The sequence below is a fragment of the Ziziphus jujuba genome, chromosome 7 (genome assembly GCF_031755915.1).
Source record: "Ziziphus jujuba cultivar Dongzao chromosome 7, ASM3175591v1".
NCBI lineage: Eukaryota > Viridiplantae > Streptophyta > Magnoliopsida > Rosales > Rhamnaceae > Ziziphus > Ziziphus jujuba.
In genome coordinates, this window is record NC_083385.1 from 21,104,803 (window position 1) to 21,122,704 (window position 17,902).

The 17,902-nt window shown below is 27.4% G+C and overlaps 1 protein-coding gene and 1 long non-coding RNA gene across 3 annotated transcripts; one reads left to right on the forward strand and one right to left on the reverse strand.

The window, feature by feature from the left end:
* Window positions 1–4,550: 4,550 nt before the first annotated feature.
* LOC112492502 (uncharacterized) lies at window positions 4,551–6,735 on the forward strand. The gene is made up of 2 exons (XR_003056921.3): window positions 4,551–4,724; window positions 4,869–6,735. It is a non-coding gene; the product is annotated as an uncharacterized LOC112492502 (long non-coding RNA).
* A 2,268-nt stretch (window positions 6,736–9,003) lies between these two features.
* On the reverse strand, window positions 9,004–13,670 carry LOC107425501 (ubiquitin carboxyl-terminal hydrolase 27). 2 transcript variants are annotated; one of them, XM_016035507.4, is made up of 10 exons: window positions 13,186–13,670; window positions 12,781–12,931; window positions 12,541–12,641; window positions 12,228–12,458; window positions 11,828–11,896; window positions 11,545–11,673; window positions 11,168–11,305; window positions 10,745–10,807; window positions 10,138–10,473; window positions 9,004–9,946 (listed from the first exon to the last, which is right to left on the reverse strand). In XM_016035507.4, the coding sequence occupies exons 1-10, from the start codon at window positions 13,468–13,470 to the stop codon at window positions 9,680–9,682; spliced, it is 1,770 nt and encodes a 589-aa protein (XP_015890993.1). In that variant the 5' UTR covers window positions 13,471–13,670; the 3' UTR covers window positions 9,004–9,679. The 2 variants fall into 2 exon arrangements, with proteins under 2 accessions (XP_015890993.1, XP_015890994.1); XM_016035508.4 differs by having other exon boundaries at window positions 12,781–12,907; window positions 13,186–13,668.
* Between the last annotated feature and the right edge of the window lie 4,232 nt (window positions 13,671–17,902).

Below are 17,902 nucleotides of genomic sequence, written 5' to 3' on the forward strand. Positions count from 1 at the left end.
GCTTCTTTTACACTGGTCGGCAATCTGTGCAACATTGAGAAGCGTATGCCGTGTCCAAAAGAGATCTCTTTGTATATTGATATTGATTGGTTTCTTCTTGGTTCAAATAATCCGCAAATGATTTTGTCAAACATAACATCGTTCTTGGCCCTTCTTCAAAGCAACATGACAAACAATACTTGTCTCATATTGAAGGGATAATTTCCTAAGCAATCAATTTCGCATTATATGAATATCAAAACAGATGGAGAACGACAGCCATGGTACAGAATTCAAGTAACTAATACATATAATATAATATATACATACACAGATATATAAAGTCAGACTCATATTAGATTAGTTGGTTAATTTTATCATGAAAAATTTCTTTATCAACTTTTCAATAGCTTTAAGGAATAAAATTTAAAAATATATTAATAACATTTATATGGATCTAATAAACTATTAAAATCCGATATAAGAAAAATAACTACATACGAACCTTGTAGATTAGATTCTGTGATTCACCTTGTCCATATAACATATATGTGTCATTAGTGCATTTTAAGAGCTAATTTTTGCACTATTTAATAGATGATAAAAGAAATCAAAAAACAAAAAAATCAAATGGAGCTTATGTAAAACTGGTTATATAATATATATATATATATATATAGTCGGTTCATTAATATTCGTCGCCAGCAAAGACATACCAAGGGAGACCAAAAGCTAAATACTTGGGATTCCAAATATTTTCCAAGATGGATGATAACATATATATATATATATATATATATATTGTATATATCCCAAAAAGTTATAATTAGCAGAAAAGCATATAATTACTTGGAAAGTCTCCTCAATGATTGAAACCTACAACGTTGAAAATGTAGAAGTGGCCAAATTAGCATTTTCGCCAACTGCATGCGTGTGGGCCTCCTCCATAGGCTGCTTGTGTGATACATGCTGGGACCATTGTCCCCCCACTCTAATTCATCATTCAAGAAACCTTCATGAACCTCATAGATTACCAAATTAATCACCTTCAAATAATATTCAAACAAGAATTAGATATTGATGGTGTACATGATAGAGACTTAGAAGAGTTTGGGGAGCTAAGATTGTGGAACTATTCTCTTGTTGTTTAAGAACATTAAAAACAGAATTTTGTGAAATATCAAAAGGACTTTAATAATATATGTATATGTATAACAATTCTCTTATGGGATCGTTATATGAAAATTTTAAATTAAGGTTTAAAAACATAATAGTTTAATTTGTTTAATTGAGTTGACCTATCTTTTAAAAATAAAAGTTGATTTCATAGACTTTTAGTATAAAATTATTAGATCATTGATAAGATACTAAGAATAAATATGTATATATAGATTGAAATTTCCTCTCAAAAGCCAAACCCAAAAACATCAAAAATAAAAAAATACAAAAATAAAAGATTTTGCGCATGCTATCTCATGCTTCAAAAAGGTAGCAATGTCTAGAAATTAGAAAAGTACATAAAAAGAGAGATTTATCGAAAGTTTCTTTGACAAATCAAACTTATTTTCCTAGTTAGAGAAAGAAAAAAAAATAAAAAAGACTTAAAGAGGCTTAATGCTGTAAAGATTAAGATAAAATCTGATAAATACAAACTTAGAGAAATAACCACTAATTCATTGTCTCCAACATTAACCAAAGGGGAAAAAAAAAAAAAAAAAAAAAAAAGGGAAAGAATTATATAATACTTAAGTTCTGTTGTTCATGGCAAACAATTTCCCACATCCATCCGATCACTAATGACCAGTATTCTCTCTAGCCATAAATATTAGCTAGGGGCTTTATTATCATCCTCTATCTGTAAATTTGCTTCTCTTATTCTCTGCAATAATTGTCTCTATCTTAAGTTGCGATTGGCAACATCAAATCGTGTTTAGTGTATGTTGATATCAGGGACAAGTATAGCCCCACCCAGATGACCAATCTCCTCTGCCTCCCACGTGATTTTCGTACATAACTTTGTTCATCCTCCTTATCTGAAAGTGATGCTAGTCCCACCATTGTTGGGATTTCACCCTTCATTTATTAATGCATGGTTTTTTTCCGTGATTAAACAATATATATACATATAACCTAAACCACACCAATAATGAAAACCTAAGTCAAACATATATATATATATATATATATATATATATATATATATATGTATGCGGTTATTAGTATATTAGTAAATTACAAATAATAAAATGTTCACTAAATTTATTTATCAAATAATATATATTAAAATATTATTGATTGACGTACTTATATAATCTAAACATAGAAAAATGAACTATTAAATGGATAAGTAAATTTTAAAAAAATAATTAAATTTTATCACATCATCTACCATATCATTTGGTACATAAATTTAGTAAATATTTTAATAATTTTAGCATTATTGATTAATATACATAGATATATATATATATATATATACACAATAAGGCTCACATTAGATTGATCTAATATAATATATACAATAAGACTAAGATTAGATTTATCTAAGTATTTTACCATCAAAACTTCTTTATGTTCGTTATCAGCTTTTGGATCACTACAAAAGTTGAGATTTTCTGATCATTTATCTAAACCACATCTATTATGAAAACCCAAGTAAAATATGTATATGTGGTGTATATATTAGTCTGTGTGTATCTATATATATATATATATATATACAATAATGCTCACAGTAGATCGATCTAATAACTTTAATTTGATTCCTTTATTGATTTTTGAATCGTTTCAAAAATCGAGATTCTTGAATCACTTTAAAGATACTTGAGATTTAAAAATACACTTATAATTCACTTGGCCCTTCAAATTTGCAAATTTACCTAAATAAGATTTTAGCATATTATTAAACTCATATTAATTTACTAATTAATTTTTAGATCTTAATTATTGATGTGATCCAGGCTAATACATAAAGATCGTATGCTAAAATCATATCAACCTAATGTGATTTACTCATACATATATATATATATATATATATACACAATATACAGAAACACACGATCAAGCTCATTTACTAAGATTTTCTTTATCATCGTATCAACCTAATGTGAGTTACTCATACATGTATGTATACATATATATACACAAAACACACAATCAAGCTCTTTTACTTGGATTTTCTTTATCAATCTTTTAGATCATTAATGATTTTTTAGGCTACATATGTTTACTTTTTCACTGTTGTCCAAATAGAATTTAATATTTCATAAAACCCATATAAAGTTGATAATGTATTTTTAAATTTCAGCCTTTCAATAAGATCAATAGCAAATAAAAGAGATTCTCATGGTAAAACTATCCTATTAACCTAATATAAGTTTGATATATAATTAGATATTACTAATATATATAAATGATCAATCTTGATATTGCTTTTCTAGGTAGATGGGTTTGAACATTTTGACCAACTTGATATTTTGGAGGGAAGCTAACCATGTGCAAGGCAATTCGGGGCCATCAATGCTGTTGTGAATATGCAGGAGAATAGGTGTGAAAATATGGCCTACAAATCTTGCTCTCCTTTAAGCTGTTCCCTGCTGGCCGGTTTCTATTTCCCTCCACCAAATTAACTACTACCACACACATATAGAAGCAGAACAAATTAGAAACAAGGAGATTCTGAATTGGCCCTTCATATATATTTACCTTTACATTTCATGTCCTTTGCTTGGTATTTAAGTTACCAAGATTCCCAAAAACTTAAGAAGTTGAAAGGTTATGACTAATTATTACACTTAAATTAACAATTCCCTCACCTGAAAGTCCAATCATCTTATGAGTTCATTTTGAATCCTTACATATGTTTTTAATAGGAGTTATCAAATTTTGAACATAAAATATAATCGAAATCTTTGACTGTTATACCAAATTTAATTACCATACTTTTTTCCAAAAATTTAAAACTGTTGAAAAATAGATCATATGATCATTACATTTATGCTTTCTCTAACAATGGTCAAATGTCTATGTGTTCTATTTAGATTTTGCATATAAAGATGGCCAAATTGAAACATATAAAAGTGGAAATTAAAAGAAGAAAAAGGGCATTAATGAAATTGAAATAATTAACAGATGGGATGGAATTTCTGTTGTTGTTTTATGCTAGTATTGTATAGAAGTAGATATAATTTTAATAAATTCTATATATATAAATTAGAATGGGAAGAGATTAATTAATGAAAAGATAAAGTACATATCTATAATTGAGACGCCAATATGAGACAATTTCTCTAAGTAGATAACACAATATTATACATGTAGATTGACAAATAGAAGATAGAACAAAGTGTTACTTCAAAGGGTCTTTAATTTGTAGTATGTGTAAGTCCAAAAGAATTGCTCTCATTTCATGCTAGTGAAGCAGGAGACATTGATTGAGACTCTTTAAGACCATGTTGCTCACGTAGAATTACTACAAAATTCAAGTCACATTCCATTGAGCCACATGTCTGACTACATGGGTAGCAAACTACTATTCTATCTCTCTATATAAACCAATCTAATATACACCCTCTATGCACTACTACTACATATCACAATTTTAATAACAAGTTCTAAAATCTTAAACCAAAAAAATAAAAGCAGATTGCTTTTATTATCAAAGATGGCCGTTTTGCCATGCAAGCGTCTTGTTCTTGTGGCTTTCATTTTGCTTTGTTTCTTCTCAAACACAGCAAGATCAGGTAAATATTTTTTTAAGCAAGCTCAATTTGGAATCCATATACATATAAATATATATATATATATATATATATTAGTTGTTAATTGATTAGAAAGATTCACATTTGGGGTTTTTTTTTTTTTTTTTTTAAATGTGTTTGATGCAGCAAGAAGTTTGGGAGTGGTGAGTAAAGGAGAAGATCAAAAGGGATATGATGATAATAGTACCACTACTAATTTTAGACCAAAAGAAGATGGGGTGCGAGAAAGTGATGCTTTTTTGCATATGGATTATACTCCAGCAAGAAAGAAGCCTCCAATTCATAACTAAAAAAAATTAATATCAATTTTTTGTTGAGCCAGTTCTTTTAGTTTATTAATTGCAACTAGTTTTAAAAATATATCAATACTAGTTTAATTATTAGTTTCTGAATACTTTTCTTCCAACTCTTTTTATATTATATATTCAAAAACTGTATTAGAAGAGAGAGGATAGAATACAATAGATTCATATGCGCAGTGATATATAAGAAAGGAAAAAAATAAAATAAAAAAGGAATATAGTATATATAAGTATGGTCCATAGGTCTATGGTAAATTAGGATTTTGGAAAAGGCTCTTAGAAAAAACCAACCTAGCTAGAGTTTGTACATGTTCCAGCTAATAAATTCATGTATGTTTTTCTTTTTCCATATATGATCTATAACCACGTTCTTTGATTGCTCTCCACCATTCACGCCTGTTATGACAAAGGGAAAACAAATTCCAAAACAACAAACATATCTATATAATGTACATATGTATAATTAGTTCAACATAAATCCTGGCTAAGTTTTCATCATTTAATTAGGGTTAAAATTAATATAAAAAAATAGGGTTAAAATTATTTCCATTCCAAATAACCACTTGGAAGTTAATATATATTCTTTCCAGCAGCCTTTGAAAAATTTGGATCAAAACTAGACTAGATTTATCGCTGGTTGCTCCCATTACTTATAAGTAAAAATCATCAAGTGATAATGTTGTAACTTCTACCATATTGATCAGTGAACTTTGTATGTATGTATAGAATAAACAATAACTTTGTATGTATGTATAGAATAAACAATACCAACTGTAGATAGTAAGGTAATCATTCTGGTAGCTTCCTGGAAAGACCTGCAAACTAATAAGTGGGGACAAATCCAAACAATATTACAATTAATTAATAATCAGGGTATCTTGTGTTTGAAGTTTCAGATCCATATGAGGGAAAAGTTAAAAAAGAAAATATAAAGAACAAAATAGTTTTTTTTTTTTTTTTTCGTTTTTCTGAAAGAAAATTATTAAGAAATATATTATAAAGGATAAGAATAAAAGGTAAATGTTCTATTTCCCATGGAAATATATATGTGATAATGCTCTGTTGTTTGTTCTACACTCTGCTCGTCTCATCAATCTTAGAGTCAGTGAGTTATATGGAATCATAGAAAAATTTTGAAATGAGTATATTCTTTTTCATTCACGCCATGGAATATCATTCTGCTTTAATGGAGACTTCAGCATTTCAATTAGTTTGTAGATCATTTGATTAAATAACTAATTAATTTCCAAAAGTTGCCTATTATTAATTTGCTTAATTAGGGTTTTCTAATCAACTTTGTATTTATCTGCCTTGCTTGTGATTTGAAAGCTTCTAGCTGGCATAAGGAAAAATGGGGCACATAAAACTGGATCTATACCACTTCTATGTTAAATATTTTATTTCAATTTATTGTTTATTGATAAGTCCTTGTTTAGGAAAGATAGAGGGGGAAAAAAAAGGGGAAAATTGAAGGGATAGAAAAATTCATATTTTTCCCTTTGTTATTTGGTATGACATGAAAAATGGAAAGTTATTTTTCATTTTGTATGTGGTATAGAAGTAAAAATAAAAAGAAGAAAAAAATTTAGGTAAGTTTAGTTATTTTGTATTCATTGAATATTTTTCCTTTTAATAATTCTTTCATATGTGGATTGATTGTTTTGAATGGAAAAGTCATCCTTCTAATTTTCCATCCATCCTCTTTTCCTTCTTAACCAAACAACCAATCTATTTTCCTTCTTTCATTTATCCATTTATTTTTTTCATCCATGACATTTTTCAACCATAACAAACAAAGCCTAAGTGTTTAATTGGAGTTCTAAAAATTGGTCTAATTAGATCTCTAGAAAAACCTTAACGATTGAGGTTGTATATGCTATGGGACATGAAATATAATTTATTGAATTGTTTAACTACAATATGGCAGAAGGGTGTGTATATATATATATATATATATATATATAAATATTAGAGAAGCAAATAGGACAAATATGGGCAAGAGAATTACAGAAGACAATACTTGTTGTGAGAAAGTATTTCATATAAGAGGTGCATTGCCATGTGGTTGTCACGTTTCAATTAGTTATTGACATGTGATCTTTCTACATGTCACCAACTAAATAGAGGAGTTGCACCATGTGACCAAATCCCTATTATATAAAATACTTTTGAGTTGAATACATTTAGGCCCATGAATTATTATACATTTTGTACTTGATCACCCAAATAATATAAAATCACATATTGCCTTTTAGATTTTTATTTTTTATCACTTTAGTTCAACTATACAGTTTTAACAGTTAAATTTGATGAAATTACCTATATATAGTTCATTTAACTCTTTTAGAATACTATTGTTTTCTTTCATTTTTGACTGGTGCACATGCTTAATTTTACCAAATTCATTTAACAAAGACACATGATTGGACTAATTTAATAATTAAAAAAAATATGATAGTTCAGGGGCAATCCAATAGTTTTGTTAGCTGGAGGACGAAATGCAGAGCACGTGATAGTTTAGAATAAAGTGTTTTTAACCCAAATCAAAAAAAATAAATAAATAAAAATAAAAATAAAAGTGTATTTAACCCAATACTTTTTCTCGTTGCAGCAATGAAATGTGCAGCCAAATATTTACCAGAAAAAAGATAAAGAAAAAAGTAATATGTAGCCAAATATAGAAAAATCTTTTGGATGATGAATAGGCTTAGTACAGCATGTAATATTATTCTTTTGGAGGACCAGAAGTCAAGAATCAATATATTAAATTTTGATTAAAAATCTGGACTTCATGTAATACTATTCTTTTGGAGGACCAGAAGTCAAGAATCAATATATTAAATTTTGATTAAAAATCCGGACTTGATTCGGGACATCTCACATCAGAAAACGGTAGATTTACCATTATAATTTTGTAAAGGTAAAAGGCGAAATTCAAGATAAAGCATTAATGTCAGATAAGCTTTTCTGTTAATAAGTTATTCTCGTTTATGATTTGGGAAATGATAGACTTAAGATGCGGAATAATGAAAAAAATTATTGTAAATGATAAAAATTAAATAAATAAAACATTATTTTTTTTTTAAAGCATATATATGTATATATATACATATATGTTTCATTTTGGTATAAAATGATGTATATATCTAAAAGACTAAGGTAAAGAACTTCAGGAATTATCAAATCACTTTAAAGTTGTTCATTTTTATTTCAAAAACTGACAAATAATTGAATATAAAGGAATTAATGGCCAAACTTAAATATTAAATAGATGAAAAATCAATGGCAAAGATTAAATGCATGTAAAAAAGGAATGTAACTAGCTTTAAAAAGAGTGAGGTCCTATTTACCATAATTATTGCTTCTCTTTTTGAAAATCTCTTTTTTCTTCGTTTTAATTAGAAACACTTTTGCAAGCTTAAAATATTTTTAAAAATTACTCAAACACCCACAATAGCTTATAAACCTTGAAAGCCAAAAGCAGTTTCTCAAAAACAATACTAAACATTGTCTAAGAGAACCAGCAAAACATTTTACCATGAGAAACTGTTGACTGGAAGGGAAGTTTGATTTATGTGAGAAGCAAAGGGTGTGAGTTGAGGATGTGAAGATGCGTAGCATATGATTAATGCCCAAATTGAATCCCCTGCACCAGTAAAAACTTTAAAATTTGGCAAAGCAAATAACAATCATATGTTATTTTTGTTAATTTTCCTGTTCTGTTTTTGGCACTGCATAAACTCTCATTCCAGAGAAAATTTTGGTCACTAAAACCTTAATCCACAAAAATCATCCATTTTATGTCAGGATTTTGCTAAACTCAGGTTAAACCCCACCCTGTTTGGCATAACTTTTGATAAGTTGCTTCTGGCTTTTAAGACTCAAATCATCTTCTAAAGTATTTGGATAACTTTTTAGAAATGCTTCATGTTTTAATAAGAGCTTCCAACCAAAGGCAATAAAAAATAGCTTCTCAAAAAGCTCTTATAAATAAGCAAAAGCAGATACAAAATCTATTCCAAACAAAGTCTTAGCTGGTGAGCATACGATGCAAGTGTGACATGGAGTATACCTATTCCAAAGAAAGTCTTAGCTGGTGAGCATACGATGCAAGTGTGACATTCTATACTCCATGTCAAGCATGCCATAAGGTTCAATTTCCACAAACCAGGAAAGAAAAGCATTCACTAAGGATTTGTGCATACGGACTATACTTGAAGCCTTCTGTCCAAGAATATCACTCTCCAAAAATCTGTAGAAGTAAAATAATCATTGGAAGAACTCTATATGCAACAGATACTAGCAACAAAAAATGCAGGGATCATCAGACAATAAAGCACCATTCTAACAAGATTTCATTAGCTTTACAAAGAATATTGTATTTAATTCGTATCCCGGTAGCTGACGATGTATATATGACCACCAGATTTCAGTGTGACCAAAAAAACCCTGCTGGCCCGCTTTTGCCTGATCTAAAAGTTGAGGTTGTGTAAGTTGTACACTTCCTTTTAGATGTTTAATTTGCAGATGCCTCTTGGATCTACTACTGTTCGCATGAAGAACCTTCAGGCCAAGTTGAAGCATCAGCATTTGGGCATTTTTTACTAAACTTCACTTTCACAACAACATTCATTGTTATAATATCTTCTCATAGAATAGCATGCTAGCCTCAGCAGAAAGAACATCTTCCACAGAAACATGGTATACTACAGAATCCGAAATACAGAACCAGCACATCGAGGCAGGCTCAAATAGATTATCACCATCTTCCTTAAAAGAATCAGCTTTCACACATCTGTAGACAGTGTAATGCCCACTACCGGCCCTTCCAAAATGCTCCACAACAGAAACAAGACGATACAAACAACTTCTTGAAGAGGCCAATTTGAAACTCAAGGGAACCTACAATAAATAAAGGTGCATTTAGGTTAGAGACAACTATAATTGGAACACATCAAACAAGATATCATTCTGCCAATCATTGATTTTGGATGCAAAGTTATTATTTCTATAGGGAAAAATAAAGTGAATTATTATTCTAAAGACCCAATGTGAAGCCCTAATATAAATTTGTCAGCAAAACTTCAACCAACCTGGTCATCTGATTGTATCTGCACATCTGTATGTGTCGATTTTAAACAGCCTCTAGATTGAACAAAACTGGATTCTCCTGGTAAATTTTGTGCATGCGCAATCCCAGATTCATTTGAAGCTAATTCTTCTGAGAAAATGCTTCCTCTTGTAATGTTATTCATATAATTCAGATTTCTTGTATCAAATTGTATATTAAAATTGTTGGGATGAAAACTTGGTTTTTGATATTGTAACTGCACTTTCCTTGTTTGAAAATTTTCTTCCCAAGTCTCTATTGCAACCCCATGCATCATGAACTTGAAAAGGTCCAGAACTAATGGAAACGAAATATGGCCCTATAATTGTCAATTCCAGAAAAAATGAGAAGGAGGAAAAAAAATCGAGGTCCATCGTTAAACCTATAAACTAAAAGCATCAGCAGTGACAGAATTATGTCCAACTATTTTGAAGATGCAATTTTGTAATTCTTTTAATGGAAAGTATTGTTCAGAAACTCTGGGATCACTATGGAAATCGAAGTAATATAGTACACTTGGTTTCCACAGAGAGAATTGTCAGAGACTAAGTGACTAATATATAAATTACAGGCAATAAAAATTATGATACCTCAAGTTTGACTGGTTCACCAAGGACATTAATTGAAACACGTTTCAGATGAATGCATAAAATCTGCAAGCACACACAATCAGACAGATGGATTATACTTAGATATCAAGGCAAAAACAAAGCAAAGACTGATAAAAGATTTTATCAATTCTCAATTATAGATAAAAGATTTTATAAATTCTCAATTTGAGCCTATCTTTAAGTAATACAATCCCAACAGACCTCATTTTTCAGTGCTTGTTTTTGTGTCACTAAGAAAGGTGAAGATTAAAAACAAGGATATAACAAAATGGATCTCAACTCAGAAATGAAACAACTGGACTCAATCTATTTCTAGTTCATTAATATTTTAGATCACTGGGTTTCCCAGAGCTAATGCAACCAGAACAGTTTGGAAATTCCCTCATGGATCAATATACATACCTGAGGAGAACGAGCAATACTTATTTGCTTAACAGTGAATGAAAATTTATTTGACCATGGTAGTGCATCTAGATGTAAAACTTTATGGCAGTCACAAGAATCCTGCTTGGGGCATGTTCTGAGTTTTTCAATCTCTTTCTGCAAAACAAATTGATGTAAACTGAATAAACACAGATCAATTGCTATAAGAAAACCAGGTGCAAGCAACTTGAGATCCGACCCAGAGGCAGTTAAAAAAAATAAAGGGAAAAGCAAAATATCCATCCAACCAATGAGAGGAACTTGCAAACGCAATAAGCCCAATACATATTTTCCATGAGGTGAACCAGGCCACAAAGTTATTATGATTGAGGAGTGAAAAGAGACTAAAGAAGTACCTCGTCCATTCCAAAAGAGGATAAGTACTTGATTCCAGCAATATGCCAACAATGGGTGCAGTGGTAATTCTCCACTTGCTCAGAAACAGTGAACTGCTTTAGGCAATCATCCAAGCTACATCCAACCATCTAGTATGGCACAGAAATAGGAACTTAAAACAGTAGAAAATAATAGGGGAAAAGGTAAAAGAAGTAGCACCTCAGTTTTCAAACAAAACAGCTATAAGAAAAGAATCCAAGTGACAGGCTCAAACATTCACACTGTCAAATAGTGAAATCTTACAATGGTGCCTCTGGCATCAAGCACTGGTGATATAGGCAGGCTATGAAATGATTCAAAATTCAACGATATCTGCAAAAGGTAAAATAAAGGCAGGAGATTAGCTTGCTTATATGAGAAACTATACATGCACTGCAGCAAAACCTTTCACTAATAAACAGAATATCACATTACAGTCCAAAAAATAATAATTTCTAGATCCGAACAATTTAACAGAAATCAGATTTCATGAAACCAATTTGTGCAAGTGTGCTTATTCCACAAACATATATAGCAATACTTGAAAGTTGTACTAACATACACATAGTAAAATGCGGCATATCCTATGCAAAAAAACATAAAGACAGCAGCATATCTTATATATGCGGTACACAATAAGAAGTACACTTGAAGCAACATGAACCTGAGAAGAACAACTTTGACAAGTTAAGATGCTACCAAGAATCCCATCAAATGGTCCAACAAAGCTCTGCTGCCACCTTTCCTGCTGACTTTGGTCCTCCCTCCTCTCTGGAGTAATAATTCTACAGTCAGAAGCACATAATTCTACTAAAGAGCCGCAATTTGGTTGATAACAGCCTGAAAATTCTTCTCTTAAAGAGGTCAGAAGATGAAGAAATGCTTCTGCTGCATCCTACACAGAAGAGAAGAGCACATGTCAGAAACCAAATCATAACGTGCTCAAGCAATGATGGAAACAGAAGGCAAAGTTGAACCTGCTGGCTAGTGAGATTGAATTCTGGGATATAGTGCTCCATCGCAAGCATTACACTACGCGGACTCAACATGACTCTTCTTCCACCAACCACATCTAGTTCTACAGAAATAGAATATTAAAAATTTAGGCCAGAGCAACCAAGTTGAACCTATTCTCAACTGTATAATTTTATATGAAAATCTTTTAGTGGAGAACATTCAATTTTTTTTTTTTTTTTTTCATTTTAAGAAAGAGAAACCTTCCAATAAAGCAGCCAAAGCAAATGTAAGCGGTAAGCTGTCAACCAAGTCCTCAGCAGCAGACCGTTCGCATTCCTCTATAGCCTTTTGTACAAAAGGTAAGAAATAGGAACAGCTTGCTAGAGCCTGAAATTTTTCTGGGTTTAAAATCTAGCAACAAAATAACATCTTTATAATAGTTTTTTAATCAACAAAAAATAAAAAATAAAAAACTACATCAAAATTCACTAGGCTAAACTAAAATGTTAATAAACATGATATATCAAATGAGAAAGAAATATCAATCAAAATAAATGTAACTAATATAAGCTTCGCTTTTTCATGTCCACTTTCTCTTATTTTCTTTTTCTGTTTTATCAGGCAGCCAAACAAGATAAACCCACACACATAAAAGTAAACAATACCTGTAAAATGACATTAAGAAAGCAATTATTTTCGAGGTTTTGTAATCCGGGTACCGAAGGTGAATTGTCAGGATCATGAGTTTTACTGTTTGGAAACCATTGAAAGCTGGTTAATTTTCGCAATTTCCCTTCTTTAATAATAGCCAAAGCAAAACCAGTAATACCCAAAAGACCAGTGACTGTTATGTGAAACCCAGAAGTTGAAGCCAATCTCTTAAGGGAAATTGTTCGAAACCCATGTTTGAGCTGGTGAACCAAACCCTTTAGAGTTGCCTCTCCTTCCATTTTCGTTCTATCAAGAACCAAACTTTTGACAGAACACCAACTTAACAGAGAATATAGATACAAGGAATCAGAGAGCGAGGACCAACACTCGGAATCTACGGTTTTGTGTGTGAAATCTAGTTTTCATTGTTCCCTTGATTTTTTTTTTAATTTTTTTTTAAGATGTTATCATTCAGAAGGTTCTTTTTTCTTTTTCTTTTTTATTAAAAAAAAAAAATGTGCAAGTCGAAAAAGAAATAGAACAAAATGTCTATATATAAATTAATTTGTTTTTGGCTATGGAAAAAGTAGTTTTCGGATCATAGAAATTTATATATACATATATATATATATATACATATATTATTTTAATGTCACCCAAATGAGGTATTTTACATTTTATGAAATTTTCCACATCACCCTAACTTTGTTTTCTTTTCTTTTTTTTTTTTTTCTTTTTTTTTTTTTAAGGATAAACTACGATTATCTTTAAACTATATTACCATTTATAAATAGGTTCTTAAACTTTTTTTTAACATTTTAATTGTTAAAATATTGCATTTTGAATGAAAGAATTTTTTCACATGCTTTATGTTACAAATTGATTTTCAAATTATATTTTATATTATAAATTGGTCCGTAAAATGATATATCACATACATGTCACAATAAATTTTAGATGGAAAAATATCTGAAAACTAATCATGTATTAGTTTAATACAGAAAACTAAAATACCCAAAAAAAAAAAAAATCAAGAACTAACTTATAAATGACAATGTAACTTAGAAACCAATTAATTTCCAAAATACCTTAGAAACCAATATGCAATTTATCATTCTTTTTTATTGGCTTAATCTTATTGTACGATTGTTTCTAATAAATTTGGCCAAATTACTGCCATACACAAAAAAACATAATGATAACAATAATGCAGAATTTAATAAAATTATTTAAACGATTTTATTTTTGTTTTTGGATGGGAAAATTTAAACTCTAATTATCATTTTAAAAAAATAGAGAATTTTACTTTGAATTGTAGAACTATATAAACAAAGTTAGATAAGTTGCATACAATACAAAAAAATAAAATAACGAATAATAAAATTAGTTTTTAAAAAATTTTTCATTTGTCTAAAATTAATTTCATCAAATAAATGAATGGGCTAAAATGGAAAAAATAAAAAAATAGATAAATAAATAAAAGCAATAGTTTAAAAGGCAATATGAAATAATTAACAATTTTGGAGAATTTTTTTAAAAAAAAGAATGAAATAGCAAAAAGGAATAAAATGATATTTTAGACACATAAGAAATTGTAAAACTTTTAATTTTTTTTAGTGATCCGTACTTTTTCTAATTTTTTGTCTAACCGTTTCTTAATTTTTAAATTTTTTTTTTTTTTTGTCTATATATTAACTCATCCGGAATAGAATTTTCGCTAAAAAAAAAATAATAATAATAATAATAGTACCTACATGGTAAACCAAATGCAAGCCAATAGTTCTTCAGGACATCCAAATATTAACAATTTTTTTCTGATTAAATTTTGTCAGGGACAACCAAATGCTAATCGGTGAAATCACTTTTTTCTTCAATATTAACAATAATCCAAAGTCATACACCTAATATTAAAAATAATAATAATAATGAAAAAATTTTCAAATTTAACTTGTATTAATAAAAATATCTAACTTATACGAATTGGACATGTGATGTTAAAACGTTAGTTTTTACTTTAATATTAATGTTAAATCCATGGGATGTATGAAAAGTATAACCATAATAGATAATTTCAATAATTATCAATAAAAATTAATTAATTATAATCAAATCAAATATTAATCAATTGTATAAATAATATTTTACAAATAAAATTTTTAATTGGAATATGTATAAATTTTACAAATTATAAATTAATATAACTTTTGAATCTTTTATACAATAAATATTATAATTACTTTTGAATAACCATTAATTTCATATACAAATTCACCCACAAAATATATTTAAGTTTATTTTATCTAAAAAATGAGAAAATATATATATTAAAATTCATCCCATGATGTATGCAAATAAAATTAATATTTATAATTTAAAATAAATATGAATGACATAACTACTAGTTCTGAAGTACAATATCAATGAATTTATTCATTTTTCTGCAACTACTAGTTTTTAACAACTTCTTCGATTATATTTTCAACAAAATTGACAAAAAAAATCAATTATAGAAATATAAATCATTGTGTAATCAATTTTATACTTAACTAACAATTCATATGCATCATGTTCAATTGCATTTAAAATAAATAATTTGAAAATAAAATTTTATATTAGAAAATATTCATTTATAACATCTACAACATTAAACTTTTGCATAACACTTATATCTGTGTCAAATTTTTTTAATATACTATTTCTTTCTTTCTTTTTTCTACTTTTTTTTTCTCTATATTTTTTAACCTTTTTTTAACTATTTTCAACGTCTTTTTCTTTTTTGGTTTCTTCCTCTATTTATAAAGTTGTGAGATTTTCAATAAAATATAATTTTGAATTCCAATTTGTTTTTTTTTAATTCAGTTTTTGACTTTTAAATTTTGATTATTCAAATATACCTTATTTTTTTCATATAAAATATTTAATTTGTTTAGATAAAAAATTCAATTTAAATAGAATAATTGTATAAATATGTATATTTATAATTAATAAAAACCATGCTTTGACATATTTTTGGGAAAAAAATTCAATTATATTTTATATTAAATATTAAAATTATAGATAATTATCAATTTTTAATTTAAATTTAAATTTAAATTTAATAAATAACATTATAGTTCAAGTTTATTATTTATGATTAATAAAAACCATGCTCTAACATATTTTTGTGAAAAATTTTCAATTATCTTTTATATTAAATATTATATATTAGATAATTTAATATTAAATATTAAAATTATAAATAATTATCAATTTTTAATTTAAATTTAAATTTAATAAATATCATTATAGTTCAAGTTTATTCATCTTTTATATTCTATAATATAATGATATAATTATAAAAATAATTAAATAGTAGAATAATTATTTAATGATATTAATGATATTATAATTCTTGTTAATAAAATAAAATTAGCATGCGATAACAATTAAGATTCGAGATTAAATAAAATCATAAAAATTATTTCAGTCATAATTACAAATTAAATTGATCATTAGTCTAATATAATTTTAATTACATTGCATAGTTACCAAAACAAAATTTACATTACCTTAAATCCTTAATCCTAAACCCAAAATTCAAAAATATTCAATTATATTTTTAAATAGAAATCCACATTTTATATAAAACCGATTTTATATTGCTCAACATTATTGAAATCTAATCATATATATATATAAAAGTACATTTTGAGCACTTTTTGAAAATTATTCAAAACAAATGTATTATCTACTTTAAATTTCTGATAAAAAAAATCACTTCTATTATTAATTATCATATATTAATTTCATTATTTTACAATAAAATTACATTTATTGCATATCTACATATAAATATGTATTAGTATATGGATTTTTTGTGTAAAATATATTTAATAATACAAATATCTTTTATTATATATATGGTTTTTTAATTTTATCTTTAAAAAATTCAAAAAGAAACCAAATAAGGATAAAAACAAAATCCTCTTGCCAAATTTTGTCCCGTCACCAAAAATAAAATCTTCGTAGCCACATATTATGGAAATTTTTAAAAATCAAAATCAAAATTTTCCATTCAAATTTTACAAAGATTGTGGGATTTTTATTTGTGAAAAAATCATTTATGTAAATTATTTATGGAGATATTATTTGTATAAATTATGCTAAGACTGTTGTACATTTTTTTAAATATTTATAGCCAAATCTTGATAATACCCACACATTATAGAAATTTTTTAAAAATCAAGAATAAATTATTCCTTTCAACTTTTATTAAGAGTGTAAAATTTTTCAATCAATTTTATTTTTGGACTTTTTTTTAATGTCTTTGGAAGAAAATAAAATGAATATAATAATGATATTTGGCAATAATTTTAAGATTGTAAATTTTTTTAAAAAAAATATTTCTGAATTTTATTTTTTTATAATACTTTTAGAAGAAAACTTAATAAATATAAGGATGACATGTGATAAAATTTTTTGCTTACTATCTTACTTTTATATATTACTAACATTAATCCTCGTGTTATGTACGATATATATTATGATTTCAAAAATAATCTATAACAATTAATTATATTTAAATATAATGATGATATTTGAAATTTTTTTTTACTAGCTAACTTATTTTTATATATAATATAAATAATATATATAATATCATAAATAATAATATTTAAATTTTAATGTTATTATATATTATATACACGTTTATATATAAAAATTTAAATTATATTATATATTATTTGTTAT